At 43.7% G+C, this 19,509-nt stretch overlaps 2 protein-coding genes across 4 annotated transcripts; both read left to right on the top strand.

Annotated features, from left to right (window-relative positions):
- The first annotated feature begins 3,971 nt into the window (after positions 1-3,971).
- msx1b (muscle segment homeobox 1b) lies at positions 3,972-6,981 on the top strand. The gene is made up of 2 exons (XM_035403704.1): positions 3,972-4,472; positions 5,313-6,981. Exons 1-2 carry the CDS (start codon positions 4,064-4,066, stop codon positions 5,726-5,728), a joined length of 825 nt encoding a protein of 274 aa, XP_035259595.1. The 5' UTR covers positions 3,972-4,063; the 3' UTR covers positions 5,729-6,981.
- A 2,337-nt stretch (positions 6,982-9,318) lies between these two features.
- On the top strand, positions 9,319-18,855 carry tubgcp2 (tubulin, gamma complex associated protein 2). Of its 3 annotated transcripts, none has more exons than XM_035404980.1 (18): positions 9,319-9,402; positions 10,001-10,166; positions 10,363-10,491; positions 10,678-10,854; positions 11,274-11,433; positions 11,609-11,816; positions 12,208-12,407; positions 12,763-12,952; positions 13,213-13,358; positions 13,691-13,871; positions 14,272-14,452; positions 14,784-14,956; positions 15,483-15,611; positions 15,904-16,024; positions 16,354-16,497; positions 16,806-16,934; positions 17,676-17,839; positions 18,312-18,855. In XM_035404980.1, the coding sequence occupies exons 2-18, from the start codon at positions 10,017-10,019 to the stop codon at positions 18,385-18,387; spliced, it is 2,658 nt and encodes an 885-aa protein (XP_035260871.1). In that variant the 5' UTR covers positions 9,319-9,402; positions 10,001-10,016; the 3' UTR covers positions 18,388-18,855. The 3 variants fall into 3 exon arrangements, with proteins under 3 accessions (XP_035260871.1, XP_035260869.1, XP_035260870.1); XM_035404978.1 differs by having other exon boundaries at positions 16,806-16,988; XM_035404979.1 differs by lacking the exon at positions 9,319-9,402 and adding an exon at positions 9,415-9,437 and having other exon boundaries at positions 16,806-16,988.
- The last annotated feature ends 654 nt before the right edge of the window (positions 18,856-19,509 follow it).

Below are 19,509 nucleotides of genomic sequence, written 5' to 3'. Positions count from 1 at the left end.
ATAGTTTTATTGTCTGTCTGTAATGCAAAATATAGCATAACTGCAATGACCACCACTCTGGTTCAGCCAGGAATTTAGAGTGTGGCAGGCAGTGAATGAATGATGAACCATCCTATAATTTCTATGCCATGACAGGCTGTAGTTGAGAGGACGGTAATGGCTCTGATTGGTGAGTGAGCTTGATACTGATGATGACATCACTTCCTGAGTAATTACGCTCTCCCACGCCAGAGACCTGGGTGAGCTTTGCTTGCTGTGTGGGAGGCTGTCTGCAGGAGAACTTAGGGAACTCGGTGTTGAAATGTATTTTGTGGTCTAGGGAGCCACAATGTGCCGGTATGACTTTTCCACCGCCTTTTGTACGACAATGACAGGCTTTGTAGTATAATAGGTGCGTGTGGAACTTCCGTTATGAACGGGCTACGCAGGAGCATATCACTACAGCCGGTAATACACTAATTGTATTGTATATGATGAATTGGCTTTAGCGTAATTTCAGTGATTACTGTAGCTTTGCTGAACACTGGCCATCATTTACAAACTACATGCATGCACAAAATTGATTCTCAACAAACTGCATACCGGTACATGGGTTTTCCTTTTTTTCTTAATTTAACGTATGTGTCCAAAATTGTCATAGTATATGAGAAACCTATAGGTACCAAGTTCATGCATAATTGATGAGACCCCGGCATTTTACTTTATTAGTACTTTCTATCATCAGTGATAGTCTTGATGACAGAACAATAGGCATCCCTTTACATCATTGCAATAAAAAAAAACATAAACAACTAAAATTAAGTCTTAGTTACGTAATTGACACTGGTGGTGAAAATCAATTTAAATAATTAAATTCAGCCGAAACAGAAAGGTACTTCGAGGTCCTATGCTTATGGTAATGTTTTACTCAAAGTCGCGACAACCAACGTCAGCGTGGAAATTATTATATCCCCTGCCATACAGTAAGAAATAGGTACCATTGTATTACGCATATGTACAAAAGACTGAAAAATCATTTCAATGGGGGGGTGCAAATGTTTCTGTCAGGACACATTAGCCTCATTAAGGACTCCAGGGGGATACAACTCCACCAAAACCGTGAGTGTAAATAAAGAGATACTTACATCGGTATTGCAAGAAGGGTTCCCTTCTCTCTTTCACCCAGAAGTGCCCGCGTGGACAAATTAGACTCGTGCGCAAGTGGTGAGTCAGTTCAAAAGCGATGCGGCTTTGCTTTAACGTTCAACAGCACAGGGGGTGCTGCTTGTGTCTTCTGTGAGAAAAACACATTTCCCTGATTATGTCCACGGGAAATATAAAGTAAAATTTGAAAACTGTATAGACTTCCAAACGGAAGTCTCACTGACTTGTATGTATTGTGAAACTTTGAGAGCAACGTCGTGGTCACACCTTCGGTCTGCACAAGAGTCAGATGTAACAGACCGCAGTGTCGACAGGATCACGAATAACTATGGTTAAGTAGCACAAACGTTTCCAATCAAAAAATTATACACTTTAAATTCAAGATTGGTGGGTAAATAAGACATCAAGGTCTATTGTTTATTTTTGCGCCAGTACAATTGTAAGAACAATATTTAACACGTGTTTCCTAAATGAATGTTCACTTTCATTAACTCACTGGAGTGAAGCCATTGCGCGATTTCAGAGGAATTCACTGACAGCGGACTTCTCAGGGTGAACTGAAAGCAAATATTCCTGTTGAATTTGCCGTGTTTTTTTTTTTTTTTTTTTGGCATCTCGAGAGATATCGGTGTACTGAGAGATACAGTACGTGCAGTTTCTTACGAATTTAAAAAATGTTCAGGGTAATGTCATCGTTTAATGGATAATGTTTATTGTCACGTATGGTATGTTTAAAATAACTTATGGGTAATACCCCCATTGTTAGGTGTAAGATCACAGATATGTAAATAAATGTTCTTAAATGAACATTGTAATGTTGATGTAACCATCGCTACTGGTAACTGAAAGCAATAGGGTGCCAGAACACTGACTTAGAATTGTGAAAGAACATTCCAAAAAAACATACTCTTCAAAGGGTTAATTGCATGAAAGATTCGAATTAGGTAAATAAAATTCGTTGTCTGGCGTCTCCATTTAAAGTTCAATCAGTTGTAGAAACATTAACAATAATTAGCTAATCCATCGCCACATCATGCTGATTTAATTTTTTGCCGTTTAGATTTCTTATTCTCGCGGTTATTCTCACCAGGTTGTCTGTCTGGTGTATGCTGCGTAGCCTATTTATTTATGTATGGCTGCCTATACTACAAAAATGAAAACTGCATCAATAAAATATTATACATCAATGAAGTTTAATAATAAATATATGCAATGTGCTTAAAGCGATGTAAGCAGTTAAAAATTAATAGCAACAAGATTATTATGAGGGCATTTTGAAGTTTCTCCTTAGATAAACCCCCTTAATAAAATAAAGTTTGTGGCTAGTGGTTCTGTGGTTAGCCACAGCTTTTTAAATTCACAGTTGCAATAGACGCATAATCGCAAGAGTATGTCACCTCTAGCAATCCTTACGTATAGAGCTTTCTTTGTGGGACAGGCATGTATATCCTAATGCATTCTATCGCGGACGATTATTTGTTTGTCTTGCTAGAGCTACCAGAGACATAGTCCGCTTACTATTGATTGTGATACTTAAGTAATTGATGTGACATTCTGTCTAAACAAATAAATTCCCTGTTCGAAAGTGATAAGAAATCGGGACTGCTACTGAACTTTCGTCCACTCCACTTAACGATAAGCCTTTTCCTTCGCATTTTTTGTGAGTTTGTGGATTGAGTGATCACGTTACACCCACAGAAGTCGTGCATTGTATGTTCCTAAACAAAGTCTCAGTTTGAGAGAAGTTATGTCGCCAACATGTCTTCTGAAGAATGAGCTTGCACGAAATTCGGTCTGATTGACAGTCTACGGACGCTCCGCATTCAGTGCAGACTTCAACAAAAGTCCTTTCCAGAATTTAAAAAAAAGAAACGAAACGGTTAACAATGTTTGAAGTCTGTGAGAAATGTTGCCCTTCCAGCTATGCACCAGACTATTAATTTTTTTTCGAGGACAATTGGTTAAGTGGAGCTAACTGTTGCCTTTCTCCCTGAGGTAGCTTCCTTTTTGATCCTGCCGCGCCTGGCGCCTTCCAAAACATAACTCGTCTGCCTTATTAAATGCCTTGACTTATAGTGAACAATTACCTGTTGCCTTGCAGCTGACGCGTTTCCAACCTCGAAGGCGAAAGGCACGCTTTAAATTGCTGTAATGTCGTGTTACGAAGTCATATGTCATTCGAACGACGTAGGCAATAAGATAAAGCCTTTGTTCGGGTAAATAATTTGTTATTAATATAACTAAAACATTGTGCGCATTTCTAACTTAAAGTAAACGAGTTGCATCTTGGTGTTTTGTATTATGCTATTATAAATAATGGCCATGATAGAATTGGCTATAGTCAACATTTCCTTAATGGTTTGCCGTTTTGTCAAAATAAATAAAACTTGTGTATGTGGTATTTTGTTTAAGTTAAGTTGTTAACAATTGAATAATGTGAATTGATTTTGTTTTATCCTTTATACTAAATATAAAGGCCAGAGGGTTGTTTGTCTCTGTATGGTTTCAATAACTGTTGTACTAATGAGTGAAGAGAGTCTTTCTAGAAGCTGCCCCACTGGTTAATTGCACTAAAATTGCTCTGGTGGCTTGATACACCAAGGAGACTGGAACCCGTGAGCTATCAATAAACCATCCCAGCAAGGCATCTATGATTAACTACTCATTTCTTTCAAAATCCGTCTTGATGTCTTTTAGAGGCGAGTTGGCCAATGGCAGTGAAAGACGGCACCGTCACGTGGAGAAGCCAACAAGGTGATTGGATGGCGGTGAGATAAGAGAAAGCTTGCAGACCTTTTTATAGCTGAAAGCAAACTACATGTGAAGGAGTGAACGTTTGACAGGGAGCGTCGCGGTCCTCTGAACTGTATTAAGCGGGGACGCGCGGTTCGGGGTTGTCAAGGTATCCATTCAACGGTGCATGGCCCCGTGCTCTCATATCATGAATTCCATCCAGGAGTCCCTCTCCCAAGAGATAAACGCGAACGAGAAGGAAAGCACAGAGAAGGAAGACATTCGGTCAAAGGAAAAGAGCACCGCTAAAGGATTTAAGTGCAAGTCTTTCACTCTGCCTTTTAGTGTCGAATCGCTCATTTCAAACAGATCCCCATGCCGGACTCAATATTCGTCCGCTGAACTAGGTGTGCTTCCACCCACGTCCGCGGCAGAACAGCCGAGGCAACACTCTCCGAGGACAATTTACGCGGAGAATGGCCTTTCCCCGGAGAGACTCCCAAATGTACCCGACTGCCCGAAAAACGAGAGTGAAGACCTCCACGATAACGACCAGAGCACTTGGTTTCAGACTTCATCGTTCGCTACTCCTACAAGTAAGTAATTTATAATTTTATTCAATTTAATTTTTTTGCGATATTTCTGATCAAATCGCAGTTAAACGATTCCCCTCGGTACAAGTGTTGACAGGTCGAGTTAGCACAAAATTATTTGGTGTTGCCGTATGAAACTACAGTAATAATAATTATCTGGCAGAGTTCACTACATCAGAAGGCTTCTGACGACGATGATGATAACGCCTAAGATAAAAACGATGCATTTTTAAATATTCTGACTTGATGTGCTGGCAAGTGATCACACTTTTGCATATTGTGATGACGACCATACGATGAAGGGTCATTGGGGTCTCGTTTTGTAGACTGTATTTTTTTTTTTCCAAGACGTAAAAAATATAGGGGTGATAAATCAAAGTAAACATTCATTAATTTAATTCAGTGCTTTAAATTGATGTTTCTTTTTCTTAGAACGTACACAGGAAAAAGTTTTATTCCAAGCTAAGGATAAATCGTTAATACATCCGCCAATATTAGCAGATAGGCCCACTCTAGACTGTCAACACATAAACAGAGAACTGCTATCGTGGCAGCTATTTGAATAGGAGATTATAAATTAAATGCTCAGTTATGTATCGTTTATCAGTACATTTGGGTTTTAACTTTATGCAAGATTTTTGTTCGTGTTGTTGGTTATTCTTTTTGTTTATTTTTTTAAAGATAACTGGTCATAGTTATCCACGATAACTAAGTTTGGTGTGTGCCTAATTTAATGTAACTGAAAACACCGCAGCTCATCGACTTTTGTTTATCATTTTGAAGCGAAACACGTGTGATAGGCCTGGACCATGTATTAATGAATAATTTCTTACCTTTGAACAGGGAATGTCAGCCCACCGCCTTGTCCGCTTCGGAAACACAAGAACAACAGAAAACCTCGAACGCCGTTCACTACTTCGCAGTTGCTCGCCCTGGAGAGAAAGTTTCGCCAGAAACAGTACTTGTCTATCGCTGAGCGGGCGGAATTTTCAAATTCTCTGAATCTTACGGAGACGCAGGTCAAAATTTGGTTCCAAAATAGAAGAGCGAAAGCCAAGAGACTGCAAGAAGCCGAACTGGAAAAATTCAAACTTGCAACGAAGCCGCTCCTGCCGGCTTTCGCTTTCCCCTTCCCGCTGGGAGCGCACATGGGATCTCCGTCGTTGTATGGACCTTCAAATGCCTTCCCGAGACCTGCTTTACCAGTTCCTGGACTTTTCAGTGGACCTGTCACCTATGGAATGTATTATTTGTCTTAATTAGGCGAAGCACGATAGAGAAAATGCAATATATAGAGTCTATTATTTGGGTCTCAACTCAGGCCCTTATGCGCAATGATGCAGTGAGTTGTCATCTGTCTGTACATGTTTCTCGGCTCATAACAATTGTCACTCATTAATACTTCCACACTGAACATATTTTTTGTTAGAAAATAATTTATCAAGCACACTAATATGCCCAGTGGGTATTCGAAGACGTAACTATATGGAATGTCCTCTGTTTGCAGTTGCTTTAGGATGAATGCTGTTGTTTTTGATCATTTAAGCAAATGCCTTTGTGCCTCTTCCAGATTTCTGCACCAACTTCAGCACCAGTCTAATGCTTTCGTTAAGAGGGGACATGACATTGCCGTTTGTGTGCGATGTCATTTGTTTTGGAATTCATTTTGGTATTAAGATGCAGAAATAAAATTGCATTTAACCCAATCCACGAGTCAACTGTGTAGGATTTTAGCAAATTGCCACAAAGCAAACCTTTTTGTATAAGAACATTTCTTGAATTTAATTAGTACTTTCAGAAACCAAATATTTATCAGCTTTGAGCAAAGATTTTTAGAGTTACAATTCTTTCTATTCGACAAAACATTTGGAAATTATTTCTGTTTAAAGAAGATATTGATCTATTAATATGCGAATTTTATATGACGTCAAAGTTTTTCTCTAAAATATATAAGGGCTACTATTTTTTTTTAAATATAATGTTTGAAGCCCCATTTGTTCGTCCAAACGTTGCAATACAAATTATTGTGCCTTCCCGTTTACACTGGGGTCTATTGTGTAACCTATTTTAAAACCTGGAAACGTTACTAGCAAAAAAATAAAATAAAATAACAAAAACTGTACACTTAATGCGTTTCGATAACTGTTGTATAGAGGGTGTTTTGATGTTCTGCAAATGGACATATTTTTAACATCCAAACTGGAGCGAAAAGTACTGTAAGTTCAGATGCATTATGAATGGTTAATATTGGTTTTCTATTCTTTGTGTAAAACATACTGTTCTATTGTAAATAGGAAATTTTGACTATTGCCCATGTACTTTTGCAATTTGATTTTTTTTAAATAAACACGATTGTTAATATTTATAAAAATGCTTGTGTTTTGTGTACTATGTACATGTATATATCTTAATTGTACTTAGCACACATATAACACAAAATCTTTTTTATAAATAATGTTTGTGTTTATGTACTATGTACATGTATATATGTTAACTGTAAAGATAAGTTAGAGACCAGCCTTATGTATAAATATTCAATAAAAGCTTTACATTTACAAAAATGATTTAATGTTGTTCTTCAGAGCAATTTCTGTTCAGTAAGTGCATAACCCTTACAAATGCACATATTTTCTTGCAATAAATGATGTGATTAAAAACAACAAATTGTTGATATAATGCAACTCAGAGACTGAAAATCCACTCGTTACAAAAGTCCTTGTGAAAATGGGCTCCGTTATAAAACATTGTGTGTACCCCTTCAAGTCAAGTTATTCAACAGCCACACTCGGCAGTATCCAGGGTAAGGAAAATTACTTTTTTTATCACAAGACATAACATCACCTCGACTGTTTTTTTTTTTTTTTCGTGCTGCTGGAATTCACTGTCCTCCATGATTCTATGCAAACCTATTATACCATATATGGTAAATGGTATCACATTTTAGCTTCAAAGAAGTCATTTGGAAGTGATTACCAGGTTCATTAAGCAACCAACGCTTATATAAATGAAGTAAGTCTGGATATTTAACTAGATTATTTCCTTAATCTGTGTCAAAATAGCATTTAAAATAGCAAAAAAAAGCATTATTATTATTATTATTATTATTATTATTATTACACAGCAGCAGTGATAATAATTAGAATTATACTCCTGTCAAAGGTCCAAGGCATTCTGGATTGCCAGCATTGTCAACAATACTTGAGCGCCACCGTCTGTTCTTATTTTACAATTAAAATACACTCCTTTTTAATGAATAACCAAAGCACATAAAGGACTGATAAAATACTGAATTATCATTTTATACCACATTTGTCAACAACCTGTTCTTTTTTTGATCATTTATTCAACATACATTATATTTGTTCTAAATATTTCTTTAATGAATATTTAAATGGACGTTGTTTGGGTTTACATATATCTTATCCTTTTCTCTGAAGCTCTGAACAAAATCTCTTAACAAAGCAGACTGAAGATGTCACCTTGGAAAATTTTAAATAAAGTGTTAGTTTGTAAGGGGTTTAGGGGGCTCAATGGCTTCTTGACACTTTAAATGCTGTAGTCGTTGTACAGCATACAAAGCAGCAAGAAACAGGGTTATGTGGTGGATGTTTAGCATCAAGTTAATATTCTGTTTGATTGCATTCAGGTAAAGACATTCATAGCGCCTCAAGCACTCAATGGCCAAACAATAAATGAATACAGCAGGAAGGCCGACAGTGTTTCCATCGACCAAGGTTGCTCTTTTTGTACTCGCAGTTTTTAAGTGCAGTTGTCCGTTGGAGCTTACGTATTCCGTTGTCTCTTTCATTATTTCATTACGTCCAACCACACGCCTCAGCTCTGTATCGTAAGTGGAAAAAACATTTAAATGAATTCATTCGATCACAGCGTTCTACACGAGGCCCACAGAGAAGCACGCGCGCATTAATGATGTGGATTTTGACTTACGGTACCGTCATTTCCCCCATTTATTTGGTTAGTCAGACATTTGTTTCCAATTATGCGATTTTATTTAGGATGGGGAAAATAAGGGCTGAGGTCTGCGTTAAATTGCCAAGAATTTAAAATGGAATATTTGGCAATAAAGATACTGTTCTTCATAAAATTTGCTTCACTGGCTATTTTGAACAGCATTATTTAATCCACAAAATGTTATTTATTTATGTCAGCCTCTCTCCCCCACCCCTCAACCCGTTTTTAATTAGCAACACTAGGCCTACTTACAAAACAGGTAAATTAAAACGAACAATACCAGAATTTCCTCATTTGTTCCTTGTTACTTTACATTACAACTGCAGTCCGGATACCAGTACCGTTTATCAAAATGACTGCATTTCTCAGGCGGCTCTGAATTTAAACTAAATCCTTAAACTAATCGCGTAAATGTATCCTCCACTTGCTGCACTCCGGAGGTCAAGACAGAATGATCAACATCGGCCACTAGATGTCAGCAGAGGGGAAAAAAACATTTTATCCTTGTTTAGATACCTAACGTGTATTGATTGTATTGATTATGTTTTTGAGTAAATGTAGCAAATGTGTGATTACAAAACATTGCAGTGATGGTAATAACCGCTGACGTTTGTTAAATAGCTGATTGACACCATCAATAGCCTACAGGATACAAGTTTACCCTATGTAGGCTATATTTAAATTCCTCACTTGTACAGTATTTGTACTTGCGCTAACTGCAATATCCTATGTGTCTGTGTCATCACCTTACAATGAGAACTGGAGTATACTGCCAATGTTCTGTATAAATAGTATACTTCCATGGCGTTATTTTTCGGGCTCTTGTGTATGTGAAAATCCGGGCAAAGTCCTCAAAACTGGGAACCGTTATTATTTGCGCCGCGTTTCCGTACGGACATTTAGCTTTTAGGGACTGTAACGTTTTGTTTAGTGTTCGCGCTGGAAACGGGGCGGGCGGGAGGTAAGATGTGTGCAGTCCTTGCCTTATGGAAGCAGGTTGATAATATGTGCTGTTGCTAGTCCTAATACATTACTAACATCACCGTCCATCAATTTACTAAATTATTTACGTAGAGTTGGTTCAATTATTTGCCACCTAGCAAGCTACAATGCGCAAATTTGCTATCCATGCTATCGACAGAATTTAATTTGCTAACGTACCTAGGTAACTCGCTAACTAAGTTACTTAGCGAGCTAAAACAATTTTTGCTTTCCAAGTCTTGTCATTTGAAATGTTACTGTGTAGCCGACGAGCTGCATTAGCTAGTTATTTTGCTGTAACGTGGTTTATGAACGCTGTGGTCAGCTAGCTAACTATCATTGATGTTGTTTGCCAGTACCACAGTATCTGTCATTTCCCTGACTGTCAAGTCGTACAGCTGACTAATGTTATTTTGCTAAGCCCTAAACCATACTAGCTTTCTAGTACGAATTATTAGAACGAATCAGCTTTACACCGGGCCTTCTTTACTGGACGGAATTCTTTGATTATTATTATTATTATTATTATTATGAATTAAAAAAAATATATAATAATAATGTCGTTCTTATTGCCACAGTGGAGAGAACGCAAACATGAGTGAGTTTCGGATACATCACGACGTAAATGAACTGCTCAGTTTGCTTCATGTTCGCGGAGGCGATGGAGCTGAAGTGTATATTGATTTGCTGCAAAAGAACAGAACTCCTTACGTCACCACGACTGTGTCTGCGCACAGTGCCAAGGTAAATTAAAACCGTTCATTTAAAAACAGCATATCAAGTGTAATGTTTTATGTTTTTGGGTGCTCACGATAATAACGTTTTCTTTGGTACAATGATTATTTTGCTGACATATTTGCAAAACTGTGACGTTTGGCTTTCTCTCTCCCTCTTTTTGCTGAGAACTGAAATACACTTTCCACAATTCACTTGCTAACAGGTAAAAATCGCGGAGTACTCTAAAACACCCGAGGACTTCCTGAGGAAATACGACGAATTAAAATCAAAGAATGTGCGCAACCTCGACCCGCTCGTCTATCTCCTGTCAAAATTCACAGAGGATAAAGAGGTGATTAAAAAAAAAAAAAGAACTAATACAGAGAAAACCGTTTTTTAATGCACATTGCTGTTTGAAGATGAATGTGTATGTATATGCATGCGCAGAGACTCTTAATTGTTTGTCGTATATGTGACTGAGGTAATCTTCCTGTGCCCTGTGTTTACTTGTGTTTCGCTGTGATCTTTTTTCCCCCAGACGCTCCAGTGTCTGCAGCAGAATGCCAAGGAAAGGTCGGAATTGTCGGCTAACGCCACCTCCAGCAGCACCACCAGCTTCAGCATCCCTCCCACCACCACCAAGATGTCCATGCAGGAGCTGGAAGAGCTTCGGAAGAAACTGGGCAACGTCACAGCCAGCTCCAACGTGCAGCAGGTACTCCCCCGTCCGGATGAAAACACGTTTCACTTGTTGTTCTTGCCACCTCTCCTCTGGCACTAAATTTTTTCATAAAGTTTGTGGTTCTTGATTCAGTCTTAGGAATGGATCTAAATGAAACCTAATACATACTACACATAGTGGGTAAGGTGCTGGTCTAGAGGTCACAGGTTCGATTCCCAGGTCACAGCTGATGTACCCTTGAGCAAGGTACTGAACCTGCATTGCTTCAGTCATATATCCAGCTGTATAAATGGATACAGTGTGAATGCTGTGTGAAGATAAAGTTGTGTAAGTCGCTCTGGATAAGAGCCTCTGCTAAATGCCTGTGATGTGACGTAGTGAAGCGTAGGTTGTCTGCGTGTTTGTCGAGTCGAGCGAATCTGCTGAAGCTTGGTCTTCCGCGTTTCCTGCAGTCAGCCGAAGCCACGCGGAAGATGCTGAGGGACCGGCACAACAAGAAGAACCCCACGCAGCCCAATCCCGTCTACCCCAACTGGGTGTACGAGCGCCCCGCCCTCATCGGAGATTTCGTCGTCAGCGGTTCCCCGATGGCAGAGCCGGCCGTGCCCGTCGGTGAGTGCTCCTGCCCTGCCTGCCCACGAGGTGACAGATCTTTAAAAACGTAACCTGGAAACCGGTAGAATAGGACGTGGTCAGCGCGTGTTTCCGATTGGCCGGTGAGGTGACAGAAGGGGGGAAACAGAACGGCGCTTTGTCATTGGTCGCTGACGCCCGTGCGTGTTGTCAGGCACCCTGCCGTTGGCTGCGCAGGAGCAGGCGTTGCTGGAGGACCTGCTGTACGTGCTGATCGGTGTGGACGGCAGGGACATCACGGCCCAGCCCGTCCTGGGCAGACAGAGCCGCTCCTTCGTGGTCGACCCGACGCTGGACATTTCGGTGAAGGAGCTGGTGCAGAGGATACTGCCGGTCGCAGCCAGCTACTCCACAATCGCCCGGTAAGACACTGTCGGGTCAACCAGGGCTGCCCAACCCTGCACTGGGAGATCTACAGTCCTGCAGGTTTACACTCCCACCCTAACACAGCACACCTCATTCAACAGCAAGAGCAGGGCTGCCCAACCCTGTTCATGGAGATCTACCGTCCTGTTGGTTTACATTCCAACTGTAACAAAGCACACTTCATAGAGCTGCTAATTTACACTCAAAATAAACGAGGGTTTGAAGCCTCATTTTCAGAATTGTAAAATGAAGCAGACCTCTCAAAACATTAGCCCCATTGTTTGGAAACGGCTCTGAGTATTTTTACCGCGTAGGTGCTATGGCAACCACTCACTGACTGATGTTGCTAGCGGTGCGTATTAACCTGACTTGTGTATTTGACCACAGGTTTATAGAGGAGAAGTCGTCCTTTGAGTACGGTCAGGTGAACCACGCCCTGACCGCAGCGATGAGGACGTTGATGAAGGAGTACATGATCCTGATCACCCAGCTGGAGCAGCTCCAGAGGCAGGGCACGCTCTCACTGCAGAAGCTCTGGTTCTACATCCAGCCCACCATGAGAACCATGGAGATCCTGGCGTCCATCGGTAAGAACCCACTGAAAACCGTGGAGATCCTGGTCTCCATCGGTAAGAACCCACTGAGAACCATGGAGATCCTGGTCTCCATCGGTAAGAACCCACTGAGAACCGTGGAGATCCTGGTCTCCATCGGTAAGAACCCACTGAAAACCATGGAGATCCTGGTCTCCATCGGTAAGCTCACTGCATTTAAGTGTGGGTTCAGACACCCCTGTGGGTTTGAGGGTGGTCAGGGGAAATTTTCTCTTGATTTAATAAATATTTTCCCCTTAGAAGAGCATTTACTTGTAATTGTATTTTCCTGGAAGAAGCGCCGATAGCACCTTCTTTTATCAGTGTTGTTTTACTGCCGTTTCTTCAGCTATCTCCGTCGAAAAGGGCGACTGCATGGGAGGGTCCACGTTAAGTCTCCTCCACGATCGAACCTTCAACTACACGGGAGACGGTCAGGCCCAGGAGCTGTGCCTGTACCTCACCAAAGCGGCCAGCGTCCCCTACTTCGAGATTCTGGAGAAGTGGGTATACAGGGGCATCATCAAAGACCCATACAGGTAGCGTTTTACAGTCCAGCATGCGCTCTGGGTGCGTGAGTGTCTGCGGCCTCTAGGTGGCGTATGAGAGTTATGAGTGCACTCTGAGTGCACAGGCTTACTCATGAAGGTGTGTAAAGGATCATAAGAGGTGTTTTTTAATGGTGTCAGTTCCACGTTTTTATTTTATTTTATTTTATTTTATTTGCTTATTAGGAGAGAGCTCAGGTATTGTGTCATGCTTGCTGACGACGTGGTTTCGTTTGACTCTGCCCTGGCAGTGAGTTCATGGTGGAGGAGCACGAGCTTCAGAAGGAGAAGATTCAGGAGGACTACAACGACAAGTACTGGGACCAGCGCTACACCATCGTGCAGCACAGAATCCCGTCCTTCCTGCAGAAAATGGCCGACAAGATCCTGAGCACCGGTAGGATGGACAGCTCTTAATGTTTTATATAGGAGTGTAAGATTAAGTAATGATGAGAACGAGCCATTCAGCCCATGGTGGCATCATCACAGCATGTAAAAAATTTAATACGTTTAATATTTTAATTATAATCATACCTTTTCAACATAATCCATACTCTTTACTTACACATCAGCCAGAGTATCACAAGCATATCACAGTAAATTGCCAATGAGAAAACTGACATCGAAAATATTGTTTTTATAAAAATCTGTATACTGAAATTTCTGCCTTCACTTGGGTAACCGCCTTCACTTCAGCAGCTTTTTAAGCGTCAGTCCGTCTCCCTCCAGGTAAATACCTGAACGTGGTCAGGGAGTGCGGTCGCGACGTCACGTGCCCCGACGCCAAAGAGGTCCTGTACACGCTGAAGGAGAGGGCGTACGTGGAGCAGATCGAGAAGGCCTACAACTACGCCAGCAAGGTGCTCCTCGACTTCCTGATGGAGGAGAAAGAGCTGGTGACGCGGCTGAGGTGAACCCTTTAGCCTCATCCATCCACCCCCCCCCCCCCCCCCCCCCCCCAGAATGGCTGCATTGGTGTTGTATGGGGGTCGTGTTCTTATACAGGCGTGAGAAATTAGTAATACTAGACGTTGTCGGAAGTGGTGCTTCTAGTCCATGGAAGAGTTGAGCGTTTTTAGGCTTAGGTAGAAATGTGGATTTGTGTGTTATTAGATGGCAGGTATTAGATGACTGTTCTAATACTAGATGACTAGTTTATTGGTGTCTTCCACTCCCATCTACTGAATTGCTTGTCGTAAGACCAGGTATGGATCAAACTGCTATGAACCTTGTGTACTGTTATCATCTGCTGCTTATGAACTGTGAATTGCCCACAATACCAAATGGGGTGTCTTGTTTTGTCCTTGCAGGTCGATTAAACACTACTTCCTAATGGACAAGGGAGACTTCTTCGTCCATTTCATGGACCTCACGGAGGAGGAGCTGAAGAAGCCGGTGGATGACATCATTTCCCCCCGACTGGAGGCTCTGCTGGAGCTGGCCCTCCGGATGAGCACAGCCAATACAGACCCCTTTAAAGACGACTTAAAGGTGTGTGTGTGTGTGTGCGTGTGTGTGTGCGCGTGTATGTCTGTGTGTGTGTGTGCGCGCGTGCGTGCATGCATGTGTGTGTGTGTGTGTGTGTGCGTGCGTGCGTGCGTGTGTGTGTGCATGCGGATAAGCCCTGCCAATACAGACCCCTTCAAAAATGACTTAAAGGTGTGTCTGTGTGCATGCATGCGTGCAAGCGTGTGGTTTTGGCCTTGCTTCTTCCCATGACACAATTAAAAAAAAATTTTTTTAATGTATATATTTAGTACGAGGGATGTGGTTTGAGGCTGTAATGGTTCTCTCTCTCTCTCTCTCTCTCTCTCTCTCTCAGATTGACCTGATGCAGTATGACGTCATCACCCAGCTGTTGCGGGTCCTGGCCATAGAGACCAAGCAGGAGAAGGCCATCATCAACGCCGACCCCGCCGACGTTTCTCTGAGCGGCCTGGAGGCCTTCTCCTTCGACTACATCGTCAAATGGCCCCTGTCTCTCATCATCAACAGGCGCGGAGAACTCTCTTATTTATTATTCTCTCCTCTCCTGCGCTCCGCTTTACCCCACGCGCGTGCGTGCGGCGCTCGCGCTCTGTGCTGTTTGTACCCAGGTTACCGGATGGATGACTGCCGTTGTAGCCCTTGCACTTACGCTGAATTGTCCTAGGAAATATCCAGCTGTATAAATGTGTATGTTAAGAAATTCAAGTTAAGTCAAGTAGAACTTTATTTGTCCCCAGAGGGGCAATTGGTTAAGAAATTGGGCGACATAGCTCAGGAGGTAAGACCGATTGTCTGGCAGTCGGAGGGTTGCCGGTTCAAACCCCGCCCTGGGCGTGTCGAAGTGTCCTTGAGCAAGACACCTAACCCCCAACCGCTAACTGCTCTGGCGAATGAGAGGCATCAATTGTAAAGCGCTTTGGATAAAAGCGCTATATAAATGCAGTCCATTTACCATTTACCAAATTGTAATAGCGTGTTAGTTGTGTGCTTGAACATCGCCTCTGTTTTTTGTTTTTTTTCCCTCCAATCACAGGAAGGCGTTGACCAGGTACCAGATGCTGTTCAGGCACATGTTTTACTGCAAGCACGTGGAGAGGCTGCTCTGCAACGTGTGGATCAGCAACAAATCAGTGAAGCAGCACTCCCTGCACACTGCCAAGTGGTGAGTGTGTGTGTGAGTTTAAGTGTGAGTTTAAGTGTGAGGGTGTGTGTGTGTGTGTGCGTGTGTGTGTGAGTGTGTGTGTGTGTGTGTGTGGGGGAATGAGAGCAGGGATCGGTTCTCTCACACGACCAGCTGCTTTACGTCTCAGCCACGGCACGGTGGCAGTGTTAGCGGGTGGTTGAGGTTGCGGGTTCGAGTCCCAGATCCTCTCTGCGTGGAGGTTGCATGTTCTCCCGTGTTTGCGTGGGTTCGCGCGTTCTTGTTAAATGATCATTGTGACGGTGCTGTGCAGGTTCGCCGCGGCGTTCGCTCTGAGGCAGCGCATGCTCAACTTCGTGCAGAACATCCAGTACTACATGATGTTCGAGGTGATGGAGCCCACCTGGCACGTCATGGAGAACAACCTGAAATCTGTGAGTGTGCCAGACCTACTGCGCAGTTTCTTGTGTTTTTATCACTGTCCTCAAACATTCTGTTTCCCAATATTATGCAGTGGCGCCTTTGCTATTGGAGCCAAGCTAACCGATCTTTCCCTGATAAGTCTTATAATGGAGAGTGTCCCTGTAATTGACCAAAACATTGTTTCTAATATAGAATTTATTATGTAATGTTAGTTTATTACATTGTGTATTCATTCTGCTAGTTAAGATGACTTTAGAGATGTTTGCGCAGACCGTTTGATGACATCGTGACTGCGAAGTAGAGAACTTACCGCAGAGTTAAAACGTCTGCGTTCTCCCAGGCGTCGAACATCGATGACGTGCTGTGCCACCACACCAGCTTCCTGGATAACTGTCTGAAGGACTGCATGCTGACCAACCCGGAGCTGCTCAAGATCTTCTCCAAGCTCATGTCCGTGTGCGTCATGTTCACCAACTGCATGCAGGTCAGCGGGAGAACGTAGAACAACGCCCCTGTGACACGGCCTGCTTTACCTGTGCGTGACTGGAAGGTTTTTAACTGGCTGACATATCAGTCGTGAGGCCACACTCCGAGTCAGTGGTTAGCACTGCTGCCTTGCACGAAGGAGGTTCCGGGTTTGAATCCCGGCTGGCCAGATCCTTCTCTGCGTGGAGTTTGCATGAAATTATGTTTCTTCTCTCGTGGTTCACACAGTGAATAAGTGCTTATGAATAGCGGGTGTATTGTGAGTCTGTTACCTGGTTAAATATAGTTTCCTCGCTCGTGTTCCAGCGGTTCACGCAGAGCATGAAGACGGACGGCGAGATGAAGCGCCTCTCTCTGGAGCACGGGACCATGGAGGGCCCGCCCACACAGGACGAGCGCGCCGAGGAGGCGGAGAAGAAACGGCTCACCTCCAAGGTGACACGCCCCCCCCACACCCCCCTCCTCCCCCAGAAACGGCTCACCTCCAAGGTGACGCCCCCCTCCCCCCCTTCTGCCCCTGAAACACGACGCGCACCCCTACCCAGCCCCCCCACACCCCCAGAAACACGACGGGCCCCTGCCCTCCACCCCCTCCCCCAGAAACACGACGGGCCCCTGCCCTCCACCCCCTCCCTCAGAAACACGACGGGCCCCTGCCCTCCACCCCCTCCCTCAGAAACACCACGGGCCCCTGCCCCCCACCCCCTCCCTCAGAAACACCACGGGCCCCTGCCCCCCACCCCCTCCCTCAGAAACACCACGGGCCCCTGCCCTCCACCCCCTCCCTCAGAAACACCACGGGCCCCTGCCCTCCACCCCCTCCCTCAGAAACACCACGGGCCCCTGCCCTCCACCCCCTCCCTCAGAAACACCACGGGCCCCTGCCCCCCACCCCCTCCCTCAGAAACACCACGGGCCCCTGCCCTCCACCCCCTCCCCCAGAAACACGACGGGCCCCTGCCCTCCACCCCCTCCCCCAGAAACACGACGGGCCCCTGCCCTCCACCCCCTCCCTCAGAAACATGACAGGCCCCTGCCCTCCACCCCCTCCCTCAGAAACACGACGTGCCTCCTCTCCCCCAGCAGGAAGGCGACGCCCGGAGGCCCCCGGGCCCCCCTTTACTGACCGGTGTTTTTGTTTTTTTGTTTTTTGTTTGCCGCGGTCTTGGCCCGCAGTTCGTGGCGGAGCACGCCGACGCCCTCCAGTCGGACTCCGGGCTCGAGGCGACCATCGGCAAGTTCGACAGCAACTTCAGCAGCCTTCTGCTGGACCTGCTGGACAAGCTGAGCATGTACAGCACCAACGACTGCGAGCACAGCATGATCAACATCATCTACAGGCAAGGGCCGCCCGTGTTTCCCCGGGGAGGGGTTATAACGCGACACGCTCAGGCTGAGATTAGTGCAGTTAGCCTAATGCCAGGCTCTCTCCCAGTGCTGCAGATCCTGGTCAATCCGTCCTTCAGCAGAGTTCAGTTGTTCTGTGTTGAAGGCAGTTGCCTTAAACCCATTCTGGTCTTAAGGTCTAGGTTTGGGAGCGGTTGTAGTGTTTTATTAAAAGTGTAAATAATTTCAAGTGTGTTTTAAAATAGGGAAGAGTTTTGCAGGAAAGACGTCACTCACGTCCAGCTGCAGGACAGGGACGCTAGTTTGAATATCAGTTGTGACGTCTCGTGGAGATTTCCGTTCTTGCACCCATTTAATTTCCCCACAGGAACAGGTTGTGCAAAATGTACTTCAAAACAACATTTTTTTTTTAATGCCCAAAACTGGCCAACACAAAACAGTACTTTTGTGTTTCCTCCCCTGCAGGCTGGATTTCAACGGCTTCTACACAGAGCGTCTGGAAAAGATGGCCATAGAGAGGAGTCAGAAAGCAGCAGCGTAGCAACGTTTGTGCGTCGTCCTTCCTAAAGGACACGTTTCGGACAAATATAATTATTTATCTCACCTTCGTGTACATCTTGGGGGGGAGGGTACATTTGTTACTCACTGTATACCCCCTCTAAAAAAAAGGCTAAAGGGGCCTGTTCGATATATATAGTAAGACAGCATGCTGAATTCACATTGAACTCTGATCCCTTTGAAACGCGAATATGCGCGGTCACATGATGTTCCTCCGTTATGTCACACCCAATCGCTTCAGCACTGTGTACCATAGAAATGACTGAAAACAACTAGAGTTGTCTAAACAATGAGCACTGTGGTTTGTGGCGGTTGTTACTGATGCAAAACGAAACGAGTGTTGAGCTATCAGATGTACTTTAACGTGACCTTACGATGTGCATAGCCATTGTTGTGACATCACATTTTATTAATCGATTTGACTGTATAATAAAACCCTTTTGAGATGTGAGTTTTTGTGATGTGCCTAAATGCATTGTTACGTAATGCAACATATGGACTGTACCATATGGGTGTTATTCTTGATCTGGCCAGAGTGGGCAGTAGTGAGCATTAATAAGCTACTGTCCTACCTGCTGGGCAGTGACCTGTGCAAGGAAGTTTGGTCTGACATGCAACCAACCAAAATGACAATGGCTGACCATACAAGATTGGGTTTTATAAGCTTTTTCTTTTTTTCTTGTGACCATTTATAGGCTGGTCCCTAGACCCTCTCCTTGCTTGGTTAAGTGTGTTCTAACAGTGAACAAAACATGGAAACACCTGGGCAGAGTTACTTGAAAGGGTGTTGGGCCACCACCTGTGGTCAGTGTGGCCTGTATGCGCAAGAACCTGTGGCAGAGATCTGGAATTCTACCAGCATATGGAATTCTACAGGTGGAATACGAGAACGCTTCTACAAAGTGTGTGAGCAGCCCCTTACATATGAATAACGGTAATATACTGCAATGCTTTTTCAACTATTGAGTGACTATTCTACCAATGCTGTGTGTAAGTTTACTCGTCATCAGTTCAAGCACTGCAATGTATCACGGAGTTCCAGAAATGTGTAACCTGAGTAAACCACGCTTAAATAATTTTTTTTTTTTTTTGCAATGAATATACA

Source organism: Anguilla anguilla, chromosome 2, assembly GCF_013347855.1.
Source record: "Anguilla anguilla isolate fAngAng1 chromosome 2, fAngAng1.pri, whole genome shotgun sequence".
Classification (NCBI taxonomy): Eukaryota; Metazoa; Chordata; class Actinopteri; order Anguilliformes; family Anguillidae; genus Anguilla; species Anguilla anguilla.
This window is presented reverse-complemented; position numbering and strand designations above follow the sequence as displayed.